The sequence below is a fragment of the Oncorhynchus gorbuscha genome, linkage group LG23 (assembly GCF_021184085.1).
Source record: "Oncorhynchus gorbuscha isolate QuinsamMale2020 ecotype Even-year linkage group LG23, OgorEven_v1.0, whole genome shotgun sequence".
Lineage (NCBI taxonomy): Eukaryota > Metazoa > Chordata > Actinopteri > Salmoniformes > Salmonidae > Oncorhynchus > Oncorhynchus gorbuscha.
Window position 1 is genome coordinate 42,593,253 of NC_060195.1, and position 27,527 is coordinate 42,620,779.

The 27,527-nt window shown below is 44.5% G+C and overlaps 1 protein-coding gene across 1 annotated transcript in view; it reads right to left on the reverse strand.

Moving 5' to 3' along the window:
- Positions 1-879: 879 nt before the first annotated feature.
- LOC124011670 (neuronal membrane glycoprotein M6-a-like) overlaps positions 880-27,527 on the reverse strand; it is a 47,411-nt gene continuing 20,763 nt past the window's right edge. The window contains exons 2-7 of the mRNA XM_046325138.1: positions 24,270-24,462; positions 5,731-5,887; positions 5,088-5,241; positions 4,736-4,812; positions 4,403-4,468; positions 880-3,018 (exon numbers count right to left, since the gene is read on the reverse strand). Coding sequence (XP_046181094.1) covers positions 2,866-3,018; positions 4,403-4,468; positions 4,736-4,812; positions 5,088-5,241; positions 5,731-5,887; positions 24,270-24,462 — 800 coding nt within the window. The 3' untranslated portion in view covers positions 880-2,865. The remainder of the gene's footprint in view (positions 3,019-4,402; positions 4,469-4,735; positions 4,813-5,087; positions 5,242-5,730; positions 5,888-24,269; positions 24,463-27,527) is intronic.

Here is a 27,527-nt window from a genome sequence, read left to right on the forward strand (position 1 = left end):
TGTGATCAGGTACCTCTGTCCTCTACGACCCGCGCCTACCCAGAGAGACCAGCAGTCTGTCGCCGCTCACCCAGCTATTCTCCTCGGCTGCTAAGAAGGGGACTCTAACCCAGCTATTCTCCTCTGCTGCTAAGAAGGGGACTCTTCTGTAATATTCAGAGGGACTTTATTATTCTTTTGTCGCCCTCTCTGCGGGTTGTCTATTTTGCCATTTTTATACATCTGAAGAGGATCTATGTCTTCCCTGTGTTTTGACATTAAAAGACTCTGTATCTGTTAAACCGCTTTTGGGTCCTCACTCACGTGCATAACAGACAGAGCAATAGGTGGATTTCCCTCAAGTCATTGGATGCAGGGGATAGGTTCAGCAGTATTGGTAATGTTTCTGTGTCTGCACACCACCTGTGCATATGGCAACCTGCATCGGTGTGGCTCCTGTTGCAGGGTTGGGGCTGTCATGGATAGCAGCAGTGGCCCAAGCCTGCCCTGTAGATAGCCGTTTGGAGGGTAACCAAATGATGCCTCGGGTCATTGATCTACACAATATACTCTATAATGTTAAATTGAAAAGAACGTCTGACAAATATCAACAAATGAAATAATATTCAATAAGTAAAATATATTTAAAAATGTAGACTCCGTCTGTCACCAGGCCTCGACGAGTCTCCCCCTGGTGGCTTCTCTGTCACAATACATACCATTTTCTTTTTGTAGTTATTCAGTGTTACACTGTACTGTGCTTCCTGCATTAACACTAACTCTTATCCCAACCCAATTGGAAATTACAATACTTGTTGCATTGTACTTACATGAATAGTTACAGAGTATTACCAACACTGCAAAGTGTTAACAGGGAATAAACACACAAGACCCACAAAGTATTTATTAACAAGTACACAAGTCATTTTTATTTATGCAAGCACATTTTTCCAATTGAAATCCTGCTACTACTTAAGTAAGCATTCTTGTGAAAGTACAAAAGACTAATACGAGGATAAAGCCGACAGCATTGTCAAGTCATTTACTGTAGAAGCAACGTTGGCACAAGAATCAGTTTAAGACATGGTTGATAGCTCATCACAAACTAAACAGAGACAACTCAAACAATACAGTCTAATATCAGTAGTATAATGCTGTTAGCGTGGGGTGGGGTGGGGGAGTTAGTACTGCACATAAAGGGTTGACACGGCAAGACAGGCAAAGTGTAAATAAAATGACTTTTGAGTTAATAATTCTATACCATTAATGCATGTCCATGCCACGAAAAACATCTAAATTCACAGTCTTTACCTAACATTACAGTTATCCAACTCTGAGTTGAACATCAATGCGCTTACACCTAGAGAGAGCACAGAAATGGTCAAATAAGTTCCCAAAACTAGCTCTTAGAAATACTGATAAAACAAATATTGCCAGGCAATGAAATGAATGGTAGGCCACCTTCGGAGTCCTATGGCATAAGCAAGACAATCAAACTTTTAACGTCATAAACAAAGTAACTTACTGTTGTGACACACACTTTTCTGACGTCTGATGAATCCACCAAAAAGTGACATGTTACACCGACAACTTTTTTTAGCATCGAGATTTTTGTAAGACTGAGAGATCACTAGTGGATTCAACCACAGTAACTTATTTTAATTATCTTATGAATTGTCCTGAATTTGTAGTGCTAAACATATAAGTATGCATTTATATCTCAATATATACAGCGCAGAATCTGCAAAAACGTGTTTTATACTAGTATTTATAAAGTTCAACTTTATGAAAAAAAAAGAGGGTATGAGAACATATTTGCATGTGCTTGTGTGGCGTATGATTAAAGACAATCGAATCATTCCCAGTCCTTGGAACAGGGTTCTCCAACCCTGTTCCTTGTGAGCTACCCTCCTGTAGGTTTTTGTTCCAACCCCAGTTGTAACTAATCTGATGCAGCTGATAAACTAGCTAATTATTACAATCAAGTGTGCTAGATTAAGGTTGGAGTGAAAACCTACAGGATGTTAGCTCTCAGGTTTGGAGAGCCCTGCGTTACAGTAGATACACAGCTTTAAATTCGCAAGATGCCTCATATAGTAACAAAATAATAAATTGTTTATCATTTTGGGGACTAATTTCTTCCTTGATATTGACCTAAGTTTTTCCTGATTAACAGGCTTGGCACAGCAAGAAAATAATATTTTTTTAAATAAAAATTTGGTAACACTATCATGTAACCGGAGTAAAAAATGTAAAATAAATTAAAATACGATTCAAATTTCTTTCACTTCAAAGTTATGATTTAGATCCCTGGCAGTACTGGTATGTAAAGGCTTCAGGAGTTTTAAAAGTTCCCCTGTGTGATTGAAAATATTGAAGTCTTCAAAACTGATCACCCACCATTTACATAGTTCTTTAAAATCTAAATAGACACACAAACACGAGAAATGTGCTTGAAACCCTATTAAGCCCCAACTGACCACCTCAAAAATGAAGAGAAATAAATAATACAAGAAGGAAAAATGATGACACTAGATAAAATACAAATAAGAGTTCTCCAAAGTAAAAAATAAACGAAAAATACTGCTGCTAGCTATTTCCAATTCTACTACGTACTAAACTACCAAATACTATAAAAAAACACAATAATACAGGTGATGATGATAATAATAATAATAATGCAGTCCATGAGAGTGATAATGGGGCTTGTCATCTGAAATGCTGTTTAGGGGGGTTGTATGAGGGTCCCCCGGACCACTTTGTCATATGATGCACCAGTGACATCAGAGGGGGCGAGGACCCCGGGCACCACCCACCCCCCTCTTTAGGGGATGGTGGAGAGGAGGGGAGGGGGGCAGGGTGGCAGGGCCAGGCCTCACGCTGGCCTTATGTGTAGGCGTTGAGGCGCTCCTTGGAGCGGGTGGAGTGGATGTCGTGGAGCTCCTGCTCTTCTTTGGACTTGATGTCCTCATACTTCTGCATCCTGCACGCGTCCTTCACGTAGGCCCAGTTGGCTGACAGCACCATCAGGTAGTGGATCTGAAACAGAGATAATGAGTTCATTCAGGGAGAAAATAAAAAAATGTAGAAAATGATTGGTCTTTCAATTCTCCACTGACATTGATTTGGGAAAGAAGAATAGCTGCCACGAAATGGAAGAAAGTGTACCCTATTTCCACCATGTACTTTATTGGAAAACACACTGTTTGTGTCCATTTCTCTTTCAAATGTGGAAAAGTCTTCACAAATGAATATAGCCCTCTAATCAAGCTCCATGCTCTAGCAGAAGAGAGATGTTCACATCATGACATCATCAGCAGAAATATAAAGTGCTATAATTGTGGCCCACATCTTTTTTTCAAGCTGAAGAAAAAAGAGTTACAATAGGTCTTCTCGAGGCGAAAAACAATGTTTTGATTATATATTTTCTATTTTTGATGTACAATTGTGTAATTTCACTAACGTGCCGGCAGGTGGCAGCACATTAGAAAAAGTGGGCTGTAGGCAGGGTTCCCGTGGCAGAAAAGGATCCTTTGAGACACTGCCACTGTGAAAGTATTGTGCTTAAACGACTGCGGTTGTTACATTTCCACACCTTTCGAATTGAATCATGGACATTATTAGCAGCCTGCTAATGGATTTAAATCTACACAAAGACCAACTGGTCTCGAAAGGATTCGAACAAAAGCTGCAGTCTCAGCTGTGAGGACTGGAATAGTGAAAACACCACATCCATTCCGATTATCATCTCGTCTTAGTATTTTGTTTCATTAATCATTTAAATAATCATTGATCGGTGTCTTCTATATCTGTGTACCACCACTGTTTAATTTTGCCAGCAATTTGTTTAGTTAAATGTTGCGCTGCACTTTGCACCATCATCATTGACTAACGATCACATTTCCTCTCTTAGAAAATGGCCACTCACAAATGACTGAGTGATGTTTTCACCAAGCTCTGGACCTTTCTTCTCCCAGTTTCCATGACAACGCTGTGACATGCCTTGCATCTCTGAGAGAGCGAAAAATCTTCCCTCTCTACTCCGCCAAATACAGTCTCACTAGCCATTCCCACACGCATATAGCAAAACATAGATTTTTTACTGTAGCTATAGAAATGAACCCAGTTAACGCTTGTATTTGACCTATTATTGTCATATATAAAATGGCCACGTCAAATCCAAACCGTGTACTTCCATTTGTAAGCCTATAGACTGGTTCAATAAAACAGACATGTCTGATTCATATTTTCTCACATGAGGAAGATGAGATATAATCTATACGGCGTCTTGTGCAGATGTCAGCGGTTCATACACATGGCGTGGTCCATTAGATGTGATATTGCCTTCAAATGGATATGAATCAACGCTGTAATGTCAGATGTATCAACAGAGATAGACAAGTAGCTGGTTTTTGTGTCTCACCATAGCAATGACAGCTGCTCCAGCACCAGCCAGGGCACAAATGAACAGGTGGAATGTCATGTCCAGCTGTATTAAAGACAAAGGAGAGGAGATGTTAGTCAGGTTTCCCCGTGAAACTCACCTTTTAGTTTGTGGTCAAATGGATTACTTGGAAAAAGCAAAAGCCTTCGTGTAAATGGGAATGTCTTAAAATGCATGGTTATTATGGCTTTCAAACTTCAATATTTCAATATGACTTCAGATGTTTTATTACTTTGGAAGCAAGAATCACATACTGCATAAACAAACATATACTGTACTCACATGGTATGTCAAGTATTTTATTTGATATACCTCATTTGATTCACACATCTTGTAAAACTTCTCAGAACCAGCGCATACAGTTTTCCCCTCCCCAATTGGCACAATACCTGAAAGGAGAGGAGAACAAAGGCCACTTAGATATTTGCACCTGTTATTTCCACGGCGGCAAATACAAGACCAAAATCAAACTAAACCATGAAGCAGTCCTTTACACATCATGCCCCCCACCAAAGCTACGTTTCACCTTTACAACCCATTTCTGTACAACAGTAACAACACTTAGTAAATCTGTCCATCAGTAGCCCACCCCATGGACAATACTGTATGTAGGAAAAAAATCCCAGAGAGAAGCATCAGACCAAGCTATATCCTGATTTTGTACCATACTGGCGCGGGTCCAAGCACAGAGTGGCTCCCTCCAAGATGGTGGTGTTTTGGCAAATGCTCCAGATGTTGAAGTACATGAAGACGGGGAGGGAGGTGAACGCTGTCACCCCGAGCCAAGCCAACATGAAGATGTACGTCAGCATGATGAACTGAGACAGATAGAGGAGACTCATCAGAATCCAGGTTGTATTTGTTATACCGTGCTCCAAAGAACGATTTAGGAACAACATTGACGTCCCACCAATTTCCTATCAGGATTTATTGAGACAGAGTCTGTATCGGTGTTTCCCAAACATCACCTCAGGTACTCCCCATTCCACTTACAGGTATTTGAGCTATTCCAGTACTAGCACACCTAATTCAATTCATCATGGACTTGATGATTGGCCACTTGAAACAAGAGTGCCAGTACTGGAATAGAAAGTGGAATGGATGGGGCTACTCAAAATACATTTGGGAAACATTATGCCCATTAACCTCTAAATTATGACAATAATTGTGATATATGGCAAAACAATTTTAAAAGCTACTTTGCCCCTAAGGGCCATCGCATTACATACAGGTCATTCATATAAAACATTACGAGATTCTCTTGAATGTCAATAAACCTTATAATTCAGTGAACAGTTATCCCTTACCCAAGCACTGACGCAACGTCCGCAGGTGGTGATCTTGAAGTCTCCATACAGGTCCTTGATGGCTCCGCTGGTAAAGAAGCCCTCCACCATCAACAGAATGCCATAGACAAAGAATGCTGAGGCGATGCCATAGATCACATACTTGATTATGTCAATCCTAGAGGGAAAAGGGCAAATGTGTAATTTTATTATACAGTAATTATTCAAGTGTCCTATTCTCCCCCACAATTAAATCGGGGAGGGGACAGTGGATCTGTTCTCCGTCCATTAGTACATTAGTGCGGTTGTGCGTTCGTCACACGAGATATCTCAGACAGCACTGGACTGATTTTGACAAAACTTGGGTGAATGAGAATGATAGAGATTCGTATTCTACGAAATTTCACTGATTGGAAAAAGATGGGTGCTATAGTACTCAACTGAAATTCCAGAATTACACAGATTGGCCAAAGGGAGGGCGCTATAGTAATCAATGGAAAAATCCAACATTGAACAAGCATGTCTCCTGTCATGTTTGAGCTATTGTCATGGAAATGTTCATATACAATACCATTCAAAAGTTTGGACACACCTATTCGTTCAAGGGTTTTCCTGTATCTGTACTATTTTCCACATTGTAGAAAAATACTAAAGACATCAAATCTATGAAATAACACACATGGAATCAGTTTGTAACCCCAAAATTGTTAAGCAAATCAAAAGATATTTTAGATTTTTCAAAGTAGCCACCCTTTGCCTTGATGACCACTTTGCACACTCTAGGCATTCTCTCAACCAGCTTCACCTGGAATGCTTTTCCAACAGTCTTGAAGGAGTTCCCATATGCGTGACCATTTCAGGAAACTAGGCGTATGTCACGGGTCACTACTTCACAGGAAAGACATTTTTTTTGTTTTGTTATCAAAATATATTTTTGGGTAGAAATGCCTTCTTGAAACGTGAACTTTCATGTGTTTAAAAACAAACTTGTATGCCATCTGTAAATACGAATAAAATTGATAAATTACAAGCCTAGTTGGTTAAAACACAGAAAAAGTGAGCAACCTTCCCGCTAGCCATGATTGGCTGAGATAAAGAGTTGGCTGGACATGCCGAGAGATGAGTTTGGATTGGTCTGCCATATAGTACGCTTCTGTCTATTTGAGCTGGTCAGTATATGTAATTATTCCTGTCTAACGCAGTTTTTAATGTATCGTGTAGTAAAACTTAACAAAAGACATCATTGCAATAGAATGTCACTGCAACAACTGTTTCAGAACACTCTCGTCTGTGTGTGCCAGAGTGCAGAATAACTGATGTATTTATGTTAGACTGTACAGTACCAGTCAGAAGTTTGCACACACCTACTCATTCACAGGTTTTTCTTTATTTTTACCATCTTCTACATGGTAGAATAATAGTGAAGATGTCAACACTATGAAATAACATGGAATCATGTAGTAACCAAAAAAGTGTTAAACAAATCAAAATATATTTTATATTTAAGATTCTTCCACCCTTTGCCTTGATGACAGCTTTGCACTCTCGGAATTCTCTCAACCAGAATCACCTGGAATGCTTTCCCAACATTCTTGAAGGAGTTCCCACATATGCTGAGCACTCGTTGGCTGCTTTTCCTTCACTTTGCGGTCCAACTCATCCCAAACCATCTCAATTGGTTTGACGTTGGATGATTGTGGAGGCCAGGTCATCTGATGCAGCACTCCATCCCTCTGAGTCTTGGTGAAATAGCCCTTACACAGTCCTTACACAACATTGCACATTTGCATTCATTGTGTTACTCGTACTTTGACATATATAATACATTTATTTCAAACTTCTTTTCATTATTGACTCAATAAGAAATCAAAAACCTTGGTTAATTGTTAAAACAATAGAATTGCTGACATAAGCCTAATTATTAAAATAAATGTGCATGAATTAGATATTCTCAACTCACTTTTTTTGAAAGTACTTGATAATAATTCAAACATCATTTAAAATGCCTTTAAAGCGTGTTACATGCCTACTGTACAGACACCGTTTGTATAAGTGTAAATGATAGACAACAATGAATCACATTTTATCATTTATTTAACCAGGTAGGCCAGTAGAGAACAAGTTCTCATTTACCACTGTGACCCGGCTAAGATAATGTCATGTTTGTCATTTATTATCATGTCTTGTCCCTGTGCTCCCCATGCTATTCGTTTCCCTCTGCTGGTCTTATTTGGTTCTTTCCCTCCTTCTATCCCTCTCTCTCCCCCTCCCTCTCTCACTCTCTCGCTCTCTCTTCTCTCTATCGTTCCGTTCCTGCTCCCAGCTGTTCCTATTCCCCTAATCATCATTTAGTCTTCCCACACCTGTTCCCGATCCTTTCCCCTGATTAGAGTCCCTATTTATTCCTTTGTGATCCGTTCCTGTCCCGTCGGTTCCTTGTATTGTATTCACCATGCTGTGATTGCGTTTCGCCCTGTCCTGTCGTGTTTTTGCTATGATTGTGTATCGCCCTGTCCTGTCGTGTTTTTGCCTTCATCAGATGCTGCGTGTGAGCAGGTGTCTCTGTCGACTACGGCCTGCGCCTACCCGAAGCGACCTGCAGTCTGTGGCCGCTTCTCCAGTTGTTTCCCTCTACAAGTCTAGAGGATTTCTGTTATTCCGTTTTGGACTTAAATAAACTCTGTTTCTGTTAAGTCGCTTTTGGGTCCTCTTTCACCTGCATGACAGAAGGAACCGACCAAGGAATGGACCCAGCGACTACAGACGCTCGTTACACTGCCGTCAGGATCCAAGGAGCCATGCTCGGCAGACACGAGCAGGAATTGTCTGCTGCTCGCCATGCCGTGAAGAACCTGGCCGCTCAGGTTTCCGACCTCTCTGGACAGTTCCAGAGTCTACGTCTCGTGCCACCTGTTACTTCCTGGCCTGCCGAGCCTCCAGAACCTAGGGTTAATAACCCACCTTGCTACTCCGGGCAGCCCACTGAGTGTCGCTCCTTTCTCACGCAGTGTGAGATTGTGTTCTCTCTCAACCCAACACATACTCTAGAGAGAGAGCTCGGGTTGCTTACGTCATTTCACTCCTTACTGGCCGGGCTCGAGAATGGGGCACAGCTATCTGGGAGGCAAGGGCTGATTGCTCTAACAAATTCCAGAACTTTAAAGAGGAGATGATTCGGGTTTTTGACCGTTCAGTTTTTGGTAGGGAGGCTTCTAGGGCCCTGGCTTCCTTATGCCAAGGTGAACGGTCCATAACGGATTATTCTATTGAGTTTCGCACTCTTGCTGCCTCTAGTGAGTGGAACGAGCCGGCGCTGCTCGCTCGTTTTCTGGAGGGACTCCACGCAGTGGTTAAGGATGAGATTCTCTCCCGGGAGGTTCCATCAGATGTGGATTCTTTGATTGCTCTCGCCATCCGCATAGAACGACGGGTAGATCTTCGTCACCGGGCTCGTGGAAGAGAGCTCGCATCAACGGTGTTTCCCTGCTCCGCATCGCAACCATCTCCCTCCTCTGGCTTTGAGACTGAGCCCATGCAGCTGGGAGGGATTCGCATCTCGAATAAGGAGAGGGAATGGAGGATCACCAACCGCCTGTGCCTCTATTGCGGAGTTGCTGGACATTTTGTTAATTCATGTCCAGTAAGAGGCCAGAGCCCATCAGTAAGCGGAGGGCTACTGGTGAGCGCTACTACTCAGGTCCCTTCATCTAGATCTTGTACTACTATGTCGGTCCATCTACGCTGGACCGGTTCGGGTGCTACATGCAGTGCTTTGATTGACTCTGGGGCTGAGGGTTGTTTCATGGACGAAGCATGGGCTCGGAAACATAACATTCCTTTCAGACCGTTAGACAGGCCTACGCCCATGTTTGCCTTAGATGGTAGTCATCTTCCCAGTATCAAATTTGAGACACTACCTTTAACTCTCACAGTATCTGGTAACCACAGTGAGACTATTTCTTTTTTGATTTTCCGTTCACCGTTTACACCTGTTGTTTTGGGTCATCCCTGGCTAGTATGTCATAATCCTTCTATTAATTGGTCTAGTAATTCTATCCTATCCTGGAACGTTTCTTGTCATGTGAAGTGTTTAATGTCTGCCATCCCTCCCGTTTCTTCTGTTCCTACTTCTCAGGAGGAACCTGGCGATTGACAGGAGTGCCGGAGGAATATCATGATCTGCGCACGGTCTTCAGTCGGTCCCGAGCCAACTCCCTTCCTCCTCACCGGTCGTATGATTGTAGTATTGATCTCCTTCCGGGGACCACTCCTCCTCGAGGTAGACTATACTCTCTGTCGGCTCCCGAACGTAAGGCTCTCGAGGATTATTTGTCTGTGTCTCTTGACGCCGGTACCATAGTGCCTTCTTCTTCTCCGGCCGGGGCGGGGTTCTTTTTGTTAAGAAGAAGGACGGTACTCTGCGCCCCTGCGTGGATTATCGAGGGCTGAATGACATAACGGTTAAGAATCGTTATCCGCTTCCCCTTATGTCATCAGCCTTCGAGATTCTGCAGGGAGCCAGGTGCTTTACTAAGTTGGACCTTCGTAACGCTTACCATCTCGTGCGCATCAGAGAGGGGGACGAGTGGAAAACGGCGTTTAACACTCCGTTAGGGCATTTTGAGTACCGGGTTCTGCCGTTCGGTCTCGCCAATGCGCCAGCTGTTTTCAGGCATTAGTTAATGATGTTCTGAGAGACATGCTGAACATTTTTGTTTTTGTCTATCTTGACGATATCCTGATTTTTCTCCGTCACTCGAGATTCATGTTCAGCACGTTCGACGTGTTCTACAGCGCCTTTTAGAGAATTGTCTCTACGTAAAGGCTGAGAAGTGCTCTTTTCATGTCTCCTCCGTTACTTTTCTCGGTTCCGTTATTTCCGCTGAAGGCATTCAGATGGATTCCGCTAAGGTCCAAGCTGTCAGTGATTGGCCCGTTCCAAGGTCACGTGTCGAGTTGCAGCGCTTTTTAGGTTTCGCTAATTTCTATCGGCGTTTCATTCGTAATTTCGGTCAAGTTGCTGCCCCTCTCACAGCTCTTACTTCTGTCAAGACGTGTTTTAAGTGGTCCGGTTCCGCCCAGGGAGCTTTTGATCTTCTAAAAGAACGTTTCGTCCGCTCCTATCCTCGTTACTCCTGACGTCACTAGACAATTCATTGTCGAGGTTGGCGCTTCAGAGAGTAGGCGTGGGAGCCATTCTATCCCAGCGCTTCCAGTCTGACGATAAGGTTCATCCTTGCGCTTATTTTTCTCATCGCCTGTCGCCATCTGAGCGCAACTATGATGTGGGTAACCGTGAACTGCTCGCCATCCGCTTAGCCCTAGGCGAATGGCGACAGTGGTTGGAGGGGGCGACCGTTCCTTTTGTCGTTTGGACAGACCATAAGAACCTTGAGTACATCCGTTCTGCCAAACGACTTAATGCCCGTCAAGCTCGTTGGGCGTTGTTTTTCGCTCGTTTCGAGTTTGTGATTTCTTACCGTCCGGGTAGCAAGAACACCAAGCCTGATGCCTTATCCCGTCTGTTTAGTTCTTCTGTGGCTTCTACTGATCCCGAGGGGATTCTTCCTTTGGGCGTGTTGTCGGGTTAACAGTCTGGGGAATTGAAAGACAGGTTAAGCAAGCACTCACGCACACTGCGTCGCCGCCGCGCTTGTCCTAGTAACCTCCTTTTCGTTCCTGTTTCCACTCGTCTGGCTGTTCTTCAGTGGGCTCACTCTGCCAAGTTAGCTGGTCATCCCGGTGTTCGAGGCACTCTTGCGTCTATTCGCCAGCGCTTTTGGTGGCCGACTCAGGAGCGTGACACGCGCCGTTTCGTGGCTGCTTGTTCGGACTGCGCGCAGACTAAGTCGGGTAACTCTCCTCCTGCCGGTCGTCTCAGACCGCTCCCATTCCTTCTCGACCATGGTCTCACATTGCCTTAGACTTCATTACCGGTCTGCCTTTGTCTGCGGGGAAGACTGTGATTCTGACGGTTGTCGATAGGTTCTCTAAGGCGGCACATTTCATTCCCCTCGCTAAACTTCCTTCCGCTAAGGAGACGGCACAAATCATTATTGAGAATGTATTCAGAATTCATGGCCTCCCGTTAGACGCCGTTTCAGACAGAGGCCCGCAATTCACGTCACAGTTTTGGAGGGAGTTCTGTCGTTTGATTGGTGCGTCCGTCAGTCTCTCTTCCGGGTTTCATCCCCAGTCTAACGGTCAAGCAGAGAGGGCCAATCAGACGATTGGTCGCATACTACGCAGCCTTTCTTTCAGAAACCCTGCGTCTTGGGCAGAACAGCTCCCCTGGGCAGAATACGCTCACAATTCGCTTCCTTCGTCTGCTACCGGGTTATCTCCGTTTCAGAGTAGTCTGGGTTACCAGCCTCCTCTGTTCTCATCCCAGCTTGCCGAGTCCAGCGTTCCCTCCGCTCAAGCGTTTGTCCAACGTTGTGAGCGCACCTGGAGGAGGGTGAGGTCTGCACTTTGCCGTTACAGGGCACAGACGGTGAGAGCCGCCAATAAACGCAGGATTAAGAGTCCAAGGTATTGTTGCGGCCAGAGAGTGTGGCTTTCCACTCGCAACCTTCCTCTTACGACAGCTTCTCGTAAGTTGACTCCGCGGTTCATTGGTCCGTTCCGTGTCTCCCAGGTCGTCAATCCTGTCGCTGTGCGACTGCTTCTTCCGCGACATCTTCGTCGCGTCCATCCTGTCTTCCATGTCTCCTGTGTTAAGCCCTTTCTTCGCACCCCGTTCGTCTTCCCTCCCCCTCCCGTCCTTGTCGAGAGCGCACCTATTTACAAGGTACATAAGATCATGGACATGCGTTCTCGGGGACGGGGTCACCAATACCTAGTGGATTGGGAGGGTTACGGTCCTGAGGAGAGGAGTTGGGTTCCGTCTCGGGACGTGCTGGACCGTTCACTCATCGATGATTTCCTCCGTTGCCGCCAGGATTCCTCCTCGAGTGCGCCAGGAGGCGCTCGGTGAGTGGGGGGTACTGTCATGTTTGTCATTTATTATCATGTCTTGTCCCTGTGCTCCCCATGCTATTCGTTTCCCTCTGCTGGTCTTATTTGGTTCTTTCCCTCCTTCTATCCCTCTCTCTCCCCCTCCCTCTCTCACTCTCTCGCTCTCTCTTCTCTCTATCGTTCCGTTCCTGCTCCCAGCTGTTCCTATTCCCCTAATCATCATTTAGTCTTCCCACACCTGTTCCCGATCCTTTCCCCTGATTAGAGTCCCTATTTATTCCTTTGTGATCCGTTCCTGTCCCGTCGGTTCCTTGTATTGTATTCACCATGCTGTGATTGCGTTTCGCCCTGTCCTGTCGTGTTTTTGCTATGATTGTGTATCGCCCTGTCCTGTCGTGTTTTTTGCCTTCATCAGATGCTGCGTGTGAGCAGGTGTCTCTGTCGACTACGGCCTGCGCCTACCCGAAAGCGACCTGCAGTCTGTGGCCGCTTCTCCAGTTGTTTCCCCTCTACAAGTCTAGAGGATTTCTGTTATTCCGTTTTGGACTTAAATAAACTCTGTTTCTGTTAAGTCGCTTTTGGGTCCTCTTTCACCTGCATGACAGATAAAGCAAAGCAGTGCGACAAAAACAACAACACAGAGTTACATATAAACAAACGTACAGTCAATAACACAATAGAAAAATTTATGTACAGTGTGTGCAAATGTAGAAGAGTAGGGAGGTAAGGCAATAAACAGGCCACAGAGGTGAAATAATTACAATTTAGCATTAACACTGGAGTGATATATGTGCAGATGATGATGTGCAAGTAGAGATACTGGGGTGCAAAAGAGCAAGAGGATAAATAACAATATGGGTATGAGGTAGTTGGGTGTGCTATTTACAGATTGGCTGTGCACAGGCTCTGACAGCTGACGCTGAAAAACTTCTTAGGGCTGCAATCCCGTTAACGGGATCGATATGACAACAGCCAGTGAAAGTGCAGGGCGCCAAATTCAAAACAACAGAAATCTCATAAAATTCCTCAAACATACATGTATCTTATACCCTTTTAAAGGTAATCATGTTGTTAATCACACCACGGTGTCCGATTTCAAATAGGCTTTATAGCGAAAGCTGACAAATATGTAGTGAGGGCTGGCACACGAGAGCATACAGTTCGCAGTGGTGGGTAGAATATGGGGCTTTGGTTACAAAACAGATGGCACTGTGATAGACTACATCCAGTTTGCTGAGTAGAGTTTTGGAGGCAATTTTGTAAATGACATCGCCGAAATCAAGGACCGGTGGGATAGTCAGTTTTACGAGAGTATTATTGGCAGCATGAGTGAAGGAGGTTTGTTGCGAAATAGGAGGCCGATTCTAGATTTAATTTTGCATTGGAGATGCTTAATGTGAGTCAGGAAGGAGAGTTTACAGTCTAACCAGACACCTATGTATATTCTTAGGCCCCTTTTTATGCTGTCTTTCAAACCTACAAACAAGCTTCAAGCCTCCAACTGCTTTTAAATGCTTGTAATACTAAATGCATGCTCTTCAACCAATTGTTGTCCACACCCGCCCGCCCGACTAGCATCACTACTCTGGACGGTTCTGACTTAGAATATGTGAACAACTACAAATACGTATTTAGTTAAGGATCGGCATCCCATCAACGGGACAGTTGTGTCAAGCTGTCAAGATCGCACATTTTAGAGTAAGAACAAATGTCGGTACACAGAAGTGTCTTATATCGGCTGAAAGCTTAAATTCTTGTTATTAATGTAACTGCACTGTCCAATTTATGCTATTATTTGAGGAGAGCTCATAACAACAAAACAGTTTTTTCACCACAATAGGTTTGATAACTTCTCCTCTGAAGGTGAAATGTGTACTTACATTCTGAAATCTTGCTCTGAATTATCATCCAAAGGGTCCCAGAGATAACATGAAGTGTTGTTTTGTTAGATAAAATCATTTTTCATATCCTAAAAAGGTCCATATAGCATGCACTATCGATTTTGTATTTCCACTCATTCAATTTGCAAAGAAAGGAATCTGTGAAAATCTCACCTAAACTTTGTTTCAACGAGTGAAATCAAATTCATACCTATTCCTCAGAGATTCTAGAAGGTAATAAGACTTCACTATTTCATTAGGGGTGTAGTATATCCTATAGGGACCATATTTGTTCAGAGAGCGACGCCTTCATGGCATGCCGTATCTTGGTCAAATAAGCACCAATCGTGGTTAAATAAAGCTAGCTAGATAGCCAATGAGCTGGGCTTTATGGAAGTAAACAGTTTTTATGTAGTAAAATGTAGCTTCTTACCTTGTATGACACCATGCCTTTTCATTTTGGACAAAAAATATAAAGATATTCAGAGTTATGAAGTTATGAAATTGGTTGTTTTGCAAATGTTGAACTTATAATATGGCTATTAATACTTGGAAAACTTAATCAAAGTCCAAGTATAAAGATTTGACGATATTCTTGCAGAAAAATGGAATATGAATGCGAATGTCTTCTAAACGATTTGCCCAAATGTACATGTGGATTTCACACTAAAAGTCTTGAGGATCAATCATACTCCTGTCATGTTTGTCATTTATTATCATGTCTTGTCCCTGTGCTCCCCATGCTATTCGTTTCCCTCTGCTGGTCTTATTTGGTTCTTTCCCTCCTATCCCTCTCTCTCCCCCTCCCTCTCTCACTCTCTCGCTCTCTCTTCTCTCTATCGTTCCGTTCCTGCTCCCAGCTGTTCCTATTCCCCTAATCATCATTTAGTCTTCCCACACCTGTTCCCGATCCTTTTCCCCTGATTAGACTCCCTATTTATTCCTTTGTGATCCGTTCCTGTTCCGTCGGTTCCTTGTTTTGTATTCCATGCTGTGATTGCGTTTCGCCCTGTCCTGTCGTGTTTTTTGCCGTGATTGTGTATCACCCTGTCCTGTCGTGTTTTGTGCCTTCTTCAGACGCTGCGTGTGAGCAGGTGTCTCAGTCGACTACGGCCTGCGCCTATCCGAAGCGACCTGCAGTCTGTGGCCGCTTCTCCAGTTGTTTTCCCCTCTACAAATCTAGAGGATTTCAGTTATTCCGTTTTGAACATTAATAAACTCTGTTTCTGTTAAGTCGCGTTTGGGTCCTCTTTCACCTGCATGATAGAAGGAACCGACCAAAGAATGGACCCAGCGACTTCAGACGCTCGTTACACTGCCGTCGAGATCCAAGGAGCCATGCTCGGCAGACACGAGCAGGAATTGTCCGCTGCTCGCCAGGCCGTGGAAAACCTGGCTGCTCAGGTTTCCGACCTCTCTGGACAGTTCCAGAGTCTACGTCTCGTGCCACCTGTTACTTCCTGGCCTGCCGAGCCTCCAGAACCTAGGGTTAATAACCCACCTTGCTACTCCGGGCAGCCCACTGAGTGCCGCTCCTTTCTCACGCAGTGTGAGATTGTGTTCTCTCTCCAACCCAACACATACTCTAGAGAGAGCTCGGGTTGCTTACGTCATTTCACTCCTTACTGGCCGGGCTCGAGAATGGGGCACAGCTATCTGGGAGGCAAGGGCTGATTGCTCTATCAAATTCCAGAACTTTAAAGAGGAGATGATTCGGGTTTTTGACCGTTCAGTTTTTTGGTGGGGAGGCTTCTAGGGCCCTGGCTTCCTTATGCCAAGGTGAACGGTCCATAACGGATTATTCCATTGAGTTTCGCACTCTTGCTGCCTCTAGTGAGTGGAACGAGCCGGCGCTGCTCGCTCGTTTTCTGGAGGGACTCCACGCAGTGGTTAAGGATGAGATTCTCTCCCGGGAGGTTCCTTCAGATGTGGACTCTTTGATTGCTCTCGCCATCCGCATAGAACGACGGGTAGATCTTCGTCACCGGGCTCGTGGAAGAGAGCTCGCATCAACGGTGTTTCCCTGCTCCGCATCGCAACCATCTCCCTCCTCTGGCTTTGAGACTGAGCCCATGCAGCTGGGAGGGATTCGCATCTCGAATAAGGAGAGGGAACGGAGGATCACCAACCGCCTGTGCCTCTATTGCGGAGTTGCTGGACATTTTGTTAATTCATGTCCAGTAAGAGGCCAGAGCCCATCAGTAAGCGGAGGGCTACTGGTGAGCGCTACTACTCAGTCCTCTTCATCTAGATCTTGTACTACTATGTCGGTCCATCTACGCTGGACCGGTTCGGGTGCTACATGCAGTGCCTTGATTGACTCTGGGGCTGAGGGTTGTTTCATGGACGAAGCATGGGTTCGGAAACATAACATTCCTTTCAGACCGTTAGACAAGCCTACGCCCATGTTTGCCTTAGATGGTAGTCATCTTCCCAGTATCAAATTTGAGACACTACCTTTAACTCTCACAGTATCTGGTAACCACAGTGAGACTATTTCTTTTTGATTTTCCGTTCACCGTTTACACCTGTTGTTTTGGGTCATCCCTGGCTAGTATGTCATAATCCTTCTATTAATTGGTCTAGTAATTCTATCCTATCCTGGAACGTTTCTTGTCATGTGAAGTGTTTAATGTCTGCCATCCCTCCCGTTTCTTCTCTCCCTACTTCTCAGGAGGAACCTGGCGATTTGACAGGAGTGCCGGAGGAATATCATGATCTGCGCACGGTCTTCAGTCGGTCCCGAGCCAACTCCCTTCCTCCTCACCGGTCGTATGATTGTAGTATTGATCTCCTTCCAGGGACCACGCCTCCTCGAGGTAGACTATACTCTCTGTCGGCTCCCGAACGTAAGGCTCTCGAGGATTATTTGTCTGTGTCTCTTGGCGCCGGTACCATAGTGCCTTCTTCTTCTCCGGCCGGGGCGGGGTTCTTTTTTGTTAAGAAGAAGGACGGTACTCTGCGCCCCTGCGTGGATTATCGAGGGCTGAATGACATAACGGTTAAGAATCGTTATCCGCTTCCCCTTATGTCATCAGCCTTCGAGATTCTGCAGGGAGCCAGGTGCTTTACTAAGTTGGACCTTCGTAACGCTTACCATCTCGTGCGCATCAGAGAGGGGGGACGAGTGGAAAACGGCGTTTAACACTCCGTTAGGGCATTTTGAGTACCGGGTTCTGCCGTTCGGTCTCGCCAATGCGCCAGCTGTTTTCAGGCATTAGTTAATGATGTTCTGAGAGACATGCTGAACATTTTGTTTTTGTCTATCTTGACGATATCCTGATTTTTTCTCCGTCACTCGAGATTCATGTTCAGCACGTTCGACGTGTTCTACAGCGCCTTTTAGAGAATTGTCTCTACGTAAAGGCTGAGAAGTGCTCTTTTCATGTCTCCTCCGTTACTTTTCTCGGTTCCGTTATTTCCGCTGAAGGCATTCAGATGGATTCCGCTAAGGTCCAAGCTGTCAGTGATTGGCCCGTTCCAAGGTCACGTGTCGAGTTGCAGCGCTTTTTAGGTTTCGCTAATTTCTATCGGCGTTTCATTCGTAATTTCGGTCAAGTTGCTGCCCCTCTCACAGCTCTTACTTCTGTCAAGACGTGTTTTAAGTGGTCCGGTTCCGCCCAGGGAGCTTTTGATCTTCTAAAAGAACGTTTTACGTCCGCTCCTATCCTCGTTACTCCTGACGTCACTAGACAATTTATTGTCGAGGTTGGCGCTTCAGAGGTAGGCGTGGGAGCCATTCTATCCCAGCGCTTCCAGTCTGACGATAAGGTTCATCCTTGCGCTTATTTTTCTCATCGCCTGTCGCCATCTGAGCGCAACTATGATGTGGGTAACCGTGAACTGCTCGCCATCCGCTTAGCCCTAGGCGAATGGCGACAGTGGTTGGAGGGGCGACCGTTCCTTTTGTCGTTTGGACAGACCATAAGAACCTTGAGTACATCCGTTCTGCCAAACGACTTAATGCCCGTCAAGCTCGTTGGGCGTTGTTTTTCGCTCGTTTCGAGTTTGTGATTTCTTACCGTCCGGGTAGCAAGAACACCAAGCCTGATGCCTTATCCCGTCTGTTTAGTTCTTCTGTGGCTTCTACTGATCTCGAGGGATTCTTCCTTATGGGCGTGTTGTCGGGTTGACAGTCTGGGGAATTGAAAGACAGGTTAAGCAAGCACTCACGCACACTGCGTCGCCGCGCGCTTGTCCTAGTAACCTCCTTTTCGTTCCTGTTTCCACTCGTCTGGCTGTTCTTCAGTGGGCTCACTCTGCCAAGTTAGCTGGTCATCCCGGTGTTCGAGGCACTCTTGCGTCTATTCGCCAGCGCTTTTGGTGGCCGACTCAGGAGCGTGACACGCGCCGTTTCGTGGCTGCGTGTTCAGACTGCGCGCAGAAGAAGTCTGGTAATTTTTTTCTGCTTCTGCTCCTGGTCTTGCTGGGTCTCAGTCTGTTCCCTGCCATCGCATCTCTCCTGTTCTTGTCCCTGCCCTTGCTGTGTCTCAGTCTGTCCCTAGTTCTCATTTTTTTTTTAGAGTAGTACCCTAGTTTCCCTTTTTATCGTTTTTCGTTACGGTCCTGAGGAGAGGAGTTGGGTTCTTTCTCGGGACGTGCTGGACCGTTTGATCTATGATTTCCTCCGTTGCTGCCAGTGTTCCTCCTCGAGAGCGCCAGGAGGCGCTCGGTGAGTGGGGGGGTACTGTCATGTTTGTCATTTATTATCATGTCTTGTCCCTGTGCTCCCCATGCTATTCGTTTCCCTCTGCTGGTCTTATTTGGTTCTTTCCCTCCTATCCCTCTCTCTCCCCCTCCCTCTCTCACTCTCTCGCTCTCTCTTCTCTCTATCGTTCCGTTCCTGCTCCCAGCTGTTCCTATTCCCCTAATCATCATTTAGTCTTCCCACACCTGTTCCCGATCCTTTTCCCCTGATTAGACTCCCTATTTATTCCTTTGTGATCCGTTCCTGTTCCGTCGGTTCCTTGTTTTGTATTCCATGCTGTGATTGCGTTTCGCCCTGTCCTGTCGTGTTTTTTGCCGTGATTGTGTATCACCCTGTCCTGTCGTGTTTTGTGCCTTCTTCAGACGCTGCGTGTGAGCAGGTGTCTCAGTCGACTACGGCCTGCGCCTATCCGAAGCGACCTGCAGTCTGTGGCCGCTTCTCCAGTTGTTTTCCCCTCTACAAATCTAGAGGATTTCAGTTATTCCGTTTTGAACATTAATAAACTCTGTTTCTGTTAAGTCGCGTTTGGGTCCTCTTTCACCTGCATGATAACTCCAGGTTATCAATTTGAAACTTTGACACTATCGGAATTGTAACCAGGGTGATGGAAATAACAGTGGCCTTTCTCTTGCATTTCAAAGATGGTGGTAAAAAAACACCAGTTTGTTTTTTCTTTGTATTTTCTTCTACCAGATCTATTGTGTTATATTATCCTACAATCATTACACATTTACATAAACTTCAAAGTGTTTCGTTTCAAATAGTAAAGAATATGCATATCCTTGCTTCAGGGCCTGAGCTACAGGCAGTTAGATTTGGGTATGTAATTTAGACAAACATTTTTTTTAAAGGGGGCTATCCCTAAGAAGTTTTTAACACAGTGTCCAAAGAAGGGCCAGATGTATACAGAATGGTGTCGTCTGCGTAGAGGTGGATCAGACAATCACTAGCAGCAAGAGCGGCATCATTGATATATACAGAGAAAAGAGTTGGCCCGAGAACTGAACCCTGTGGCATCCCCATTGAACTATGTGGCACCCCCAGCTTTCAAATCTTTGGGGATCTCAGATAATACGAAAGAGAGGAGGAACAGGCTGGTAATAGGGGTTGCAACAATTTTGGCTGATCATTTTATAAAGAGAGGTTCCAGATTGTTTCCATTGTTTGACCGCAGACCCATCAAGCACGCGGGCAATGAGGCAGTGATCGCTGAGATCCTGGTTGAAGACAGGAGAGGTGTATTTAGAGGGCAAGTTGGTCAGGATGATATCTAAGAGGGTGCCCATTGTTATGGATTTAGGGTTGAACCTGGTAGGTTCCTTAATCATTTGTTTTAGATTGGGGTATCTAGCTTAGATTGTACGATGGCTGGGGTGATAAGCATATCCCAGTTTAGGTCACCTAACATTACGAACTCTGAAGATAGATGGGGGCAATCAATTCACATATGGTGTCCAGGGCACAGCCTGGGGCTGAAGCGGGTCTATGACAAGCTGTAACGGGTGAGAGACTTGTTTCTGGAAAGGTGGATTTTTAAAAGTAGAATCTTGAATTGTTTGGGCACAGACATGGATAGTATGACAGAACTCTGCAGGCTATCTCTGCAGCAGATTGCAACTCTGCCCCCTTTGGCAGATCTATCTTGTCGGAAGATGTTATAGTTAGGGATGGAAATATCAGGATTTTTGGTGGCCTTTCTAAGCCATGATTCAGACACGGCTAGGACATCAGGGTTGGCGGAATATATGCTAAAGCAGTGGAAGAAAACAAAACTTAGGAAAGAGGCTTCTAATGTTAACATGCATGAAACCAAGGCTTTTACAGTTACAGAAGTCAACAAACGAGAGCGCCTGGGATATGGGAGTGGTGCTGGGGGCAGAATAGACTCAAGGCATGATGTACAGACAAGAGTATGGTAGGATGTGAGTACATTGAAGGTAAACCTAGGCATTGAGTGACGATGAGAGAGTTTTTGTCTTAAGAGGCACCAGTTAAGCCAGGTGAGGTCACCGCATGTGTGGGGGGTGGAACAAAACGGATATCTAAGGCATATTGGACAGCGCTAGGGGCTCTACAGTGAAATAAGACAATAATCACTAACAAAACAGCAATAGACAAGGCATATTGACATATTGACACTCGGCATGTGTAGCCGAGTAATTACATTTACATTTAAGTCATTTAGCAGACACTCTTATCCAGAGTAATGATAGGGTCCAAAGAGTAGCACTAGATGAGTCAGGGAGTCAATTCCGTAGTCACTGCTTCGCTAGGTGAGCTGGAGACACAGCGATTTAGACAGCTAGCAGGCCGGGGCTAGCAGATGGGCATCCGGCGACGTTGCAACGGAAGAGCCTGCTGAAACCACCTCGGACGGTCACGTCGGCAGACCAGTCATGTTGGATCGGCGGGGCTCAATGTCGGCAGTAAAGGGTCCAGGCCAATTGGCAAAACAGGTATTGTAGCCCAAGAATTAGCTAGTGGACCTCTTTGGCTAGCCAGGAGATGGGCCTAGCTCGAGGCTAGCTCCAGGCTAAGTGGTGTTTGCTTAGGGACAGAGGTGTTTGCCAGGAGTAGCCACTCGGATAGCAGCTAGTTAGCTGCGATGATCCGGTGTAAAGGTTCAGAGCTTGCGATTGGAAAATGTGGAAGACAAAAAGCAGTTTGAAATGCTCTGGGTTGATATCGCGCAGACTGGCAGGAATTGACCGGGTTGAGGCTGGCTGATGTCTGAGGTAACGTTGAGGACCGCTAGCAGTGGCTAACTGACTACTAGCTAATAGCTAAACTCAGCAAAAAAGAAACGTCCACTCACTGTCAACCAGGCACTATTTTCAGCACAAATATTTGTATGAACATAACAAGACTCAACAACTGAGACATAAACTGAACAAGTTCCACAGACATGTGACAAACAGAAATTTAATAATGTGTCCCCAGAACAAAGGGGGGAGCAAAATCAAAAGTAACAGTCAGTATCTGGTGTGGCCACCAGTGCATCTCCTCCTCATGGACTGCACCAGATTTGCCAGTTCTTGCTGTGAGATGTTACCCCACTCTTCCACCAAGGCACTTGCAAGTTCACAGACTTTTCTGGGGGGAATGGCCCTAGCCCTCACCCTCCGATCCAATAGGTCCCAGATTTGCTCAATGGGATTGAGGCTCTTCGCTGGCCATGGCAGAACACTGACATTCCTGTCTTGCAGGAAATCACACACAGAACGAGCAGTATGGCTGGTGGCATTGTCATGCTGGAGGCTCATGTCAGGATGAGCTTGCAGGAAGGGTACCACATGAGGGAGGAGGATGTCTTCCTTGTAATGCACAGCATTGAGATTGCCTGCAATGACAACAAGCTCAGTCCGATAATGCTGTGACGCACTGCCCCAGACCATGACGGACCCTCCACCTCCAAATCGATCCCGCTCCAGAGTACAGGCCTCGGTGTAACGCTCATTCCTTCGACGATAAACCCAAATCTGACCAACTCCCCTGGTGAAAGAAAACCGCGACTCGTCAGTGAAGAGCACTTTTTGCCAGTCCTGTCTGGTCCAGCGATGGTGGGTTTGTGCCCATAGGCAATGGTGATGGTGATGTCTGGTGAAGACCTGCCTTACAACTGGCCTACAAGCCCTCAGTCCAGCCTCAGTCCAGCCCTTAGTCCTGCCTATTGCGGACATTCTGAGCACTGATGGAGGGATTGTGCATACCTGGTGTAACTCGGGCAGTTGTTGTTGCCATCCTGTACCTGTCCCGCAGGTGGGATGTTATGATGTACCAATCCTGTGCAGGTGTTGTTACACATGGTCTGCCACTGCGAGGACGATCAGCTGTCCGTCCTGTCTCCCTGTAGCGCTGTTTTAGGCGTCTCACAGTACGGACATTGCAATGTATCGCCCTGACCACACCTACAGTCCTCATTCCTCTTTGCAGCATGCCTAAGGCACGTTCACGCAGATGAGCAGGGACCCTGGGCATCTTTCTTTTGGTGTTCTCAGATTCAGTAGAAAGGCCTCTTTAGTGTCCTAAATTCTCATAACTGTGACTTTAATTGCCTACCGTCTGTAAGCTGTTAGTGTCTTAACGACCGTTCCACAGGTGCATGTTGATTAATTGTTTGTGGTTCATTGAAGCATGGGAAACAATTAAAATCTGTGAAGTTATTTGGATTTTAGGAATTATCTTTGAAAGACAGGGTCCTGAAAAAGGATGTTTCTTTTTTGGCTGAATTTAGTTAGCTGGCTAGCTTCTGATGGGGGTTCCGGTTCTAAAGTATTAAAATAGCAGATCCGTACCACATTGGGTGAGGCGGGTTGCAGGAGAGTATATTCAGTCCGTAGATGGAAAGTGACATTAAAATACATACATAAGAAATTAAAATATATATGAAGAAAACGATGTAAACACGGGACAGGACTGGACAAGACAAATACACACGTCTGACTGTTACCCCATCTTGGAAGTTATCAATGTAATGATGTCACAGTCAATTCATTGAGATCAACCATCATATTACTATCAGTATAGTCCGACAAGTATATCAGTAAGTATATCAGTATAAATGTCTGCCCATAAAATAAAATCATTTTTTATATAAATGCATCTCCCTTTCAAGCAGTATAGTCCATTCTCTAACAAACCGGCCATAGTCAGCTATCAATTTAAAATTTCCAGCAAAGGGAAAAAATATCTAATTTTTTTTCATCTCTCTTTCATTAATCCATAAATCCACACAATATAATTTGGAATAATTGTCACTAATTTGAACAAGAAGGAGCGCTACATCATTTGTGGGCGGACATGTTTGTAGACTTGTTTGAGACAGTGTTCTTTTACCAGAATACAATGTTTGTCTTTTCTGCCCCGTCTGCAATTACTGTACATTTAGGTTCCTTAATGTATAAGGTTCCTCAAAGTACATAGCAGCTACTTGGTATAGGAGTAACGTTTCGTTGGTACACAGAGGTACATCTTGAATGTTTCCAGTGTAGCTCCTAGGTGTGTAGCTTACTCACATGGTGAACACGTCCAAGGAATCCACGGGTCCCCGGACCACCTCAAAGTAGTTCTGCAGGATGGTGACGGTCCCGGAGAGGGCCTCGTGCCCGCAGCCGCAAAACAGTGCCACCCCAGCATACAGCAGGATGGTAGCGATGAGCGACGGGTACGGGATGCCACCCAGGCATTTGATGCAGCACTCCAGGCATCCTGAGCACACACAGAGACGTGAGACAGAGAAGGTCAGACATCACTCATGAAAGATAAAAGGGAATTGTCACTATATACAGTACATCACAGCCACGGGACAACAGAAGGTTGGAGAAAAACATTTGAGAGTATTTGTTGAGAGTGCTGGACAATAATCTTGAGAGGAATCAATCAGACTAAGCTGGGGTCAGTTCAAGGCCTTTTTTTGACCACGACAACAACTAAAATGTTGTTATGATAGTTGGTAACCATAGTAGTAGTTACCATAATCAATATGGTAACTGTTTTTAAACATAAATATTATGTGACTGGGTGGCACACTTCATGGGGTTTCGACACAGGAGATTCTTCACCGAAGAACAATGTGGTACAGTATGGTATCTTTATACACAGTGGTCATCCTCTACACATTGGTGGTGAACTGCAGTCTAGGTCCAGAAATTGGTATACAGGTTAGTATGAAGAATGAGATGAACTCAACGGAACCCCTACTGAACCCAGCAAAGCTCTGGTGCAGTTGACCCTTTCAGCCTGAGCCCTAGGTGAAGTCTGACCTCTAGGCATTCAGGCCTTCCACTCTGTCTGGCCACACATTCCATGGGATCAGGGGAAATAGTTAATAGTTCTCTGTTCCTCAATCTGTGTCTTTGTGAATGGAATGGAATGTAAGGATATATTTGACTGGATTATTGTGTTTCATATTATTAAGCAACACACACCCATTTAAATGTTCCTGTATGTTGGTGCTTGTGTACGTTTCTGGACAGTGAGTTAATTCTATGAGTAATGGCTGCTATGCCAACATACTCTACAAATACATTTTGTACATGCATAGCTTTCTTTCAGGCTAATGCAATATGCATCAGGTTTGTCCCATTTCAATTTTATTAGTGAACCTCACTCTTTCACGGTCAGATATAAACTGATATTGAGTCAAATAGTATTTCCTCTCCTCCCAATGCACTCTGAAATATGCTCCCCAAATCAATGAACAGCGCTATTGAAAGGCACAAATGTAATTTCACGCTCATATGACTGGATAATTTCCTTCAGTGCATCTACATCACTTGATGAACTTTTCCCCATTCATCCTTATTCAATCCCCGCTCACGTTTCCCATTCAAAAAGAAAAAGTCTATAAACCAAGCCGAGTCCATTTTTATTGTAATTCTCAAAGATACCAATCAATTGCATCTCCATCATCGCAGCCAGGCAATCATTTCTTCTATCACGCCTCGTGTTGAGCTTCCCTTTCTCTGCGATGCGAACGCAATAGCCCTCTTCTTCCTCCCTCCTCCACGCTCAGCTTATGTTTCTATACAGACTGTGAATGGAATACCAAGTAGTCTAGCTAGCTACCTCCGCCACAGCCTGCTAGGTTGGGGAGGGCTGAGCGTCTCAGACTGATTCTCATCCTAGGCTAGCCTATCTGCATCCTCGCAGTTGTAATCCAATGCCAGCCTGTATCGTCTTGTCGTCATGGCCGATTCACATCATTTCCTAGCTATGACATTTCTATTTAGGGGCTCTCTTCACTTTAATGACTCATGTCATGTTCGTTAAAATGGTTTTATTAGGCTTTTGCATTATTCAGATATGTCAGCCAAAATTGAAGGACACATTTATTTGAGCTGGATTTTAAAAGGGTAATCTGAAACTTTGTTATGCTTTACACTAAATTGTGTCTATTTATCATTACAAACCATTAGTATGTTACAACACATGTAAACTACACAGGTTAAAAATAGGAACCTACGGTAAACATATATATAATATATATATATATATATATATATATATATATATATATATATATATATATATATTGTAACGACAATGGGTTTATATACAGTATATATAAATGTTTGTCTTCTTTTCATAACTTAGATATTTTTTGGCATAGCTTGGCTTCCACACTTCCATTGCAGAAACGTTGAAGGAATTCACATTAGTGTTGATGTATACGCCTGCCATTGGAATCAATAATGAAACACCGTGGCTGCTTATGACTGGACAGAGTTAATAGGCGGTGGTGGGATTTATGGATCACTAGCCACGACAAATACTGTTATAATATCCCTGGGACCTGACAATGAAGACTAAAGCTATATGGGATAGTGTTGCCATGGCAACTGGGGCGGATATGGGTTGATCACACCAAACTCTGTCTCGAGGGATAGGGAATTCATGATTGGCAGGTAATTGAGGTCACAGTGAAAGAGGATTAGGTTTGTTGTTGGTGGGTATCAACTGGCCAAGGTCAGTTTAGGTGCACTGTAAAAACGCTTCCCTGTAAAGCTACAGCATTATAATAGCGCCAGAGTTGCCATCTTAATGCTGTAATTTTGCTTTACAGCGAAGATGCTGTATTCTATTTTACAGTACTATTTTCCTTAGTAAAAACATATTACAGCATCCCTGCTGTAAGTATTTTGGGTATATGTTATGAAAGGGACCATTCACTCTCTCTAGCGATGTATTTAGCAAGAAGCCGAGGTTTGCTAGCTAACTGTAGGTACCAGTCTGTTTGTGCCATCATGACACTTCTTGCTACTCCTTGTCATGCCAAAACTGAGAGCAGCTACAGTGCTGCTTGGAGACAAGTTAAATGAACTGTTACATCTGTTATTACAGATTGGCCAAAGGTGGATAATGGTTAACAATTACATATATTGTATTTTATAGCCTACTTAACTCATATTTATAAATCAAATCAAATCAAATTGTATTTGTCACATGCCCCAGGTTCAACAGGTACAGTGAAATGCTTACTTACAAGCCATAACCAACAAGGCAGTTTAAAAAAAATAACAATAATAAAAAATACTTAAACATATAAAATAAAATAAGAATAAGAAATAAAAGTAAGAAATAGTTAAAGAGCAGCAGTAAAATAACAACAGCGAGGCTAAATACAGGGGGTACCGGTAAGGTAATTGAGGTAATATGTACATGTAGATATAGTTATTAAAGTGACTATGCATACACAATAATAGAGCGTAGCAGGAGTGTTAAAGAGGCGGGGGGGGGGGGCATAGCAAATAATCTGGGTAGCCATTTGATTA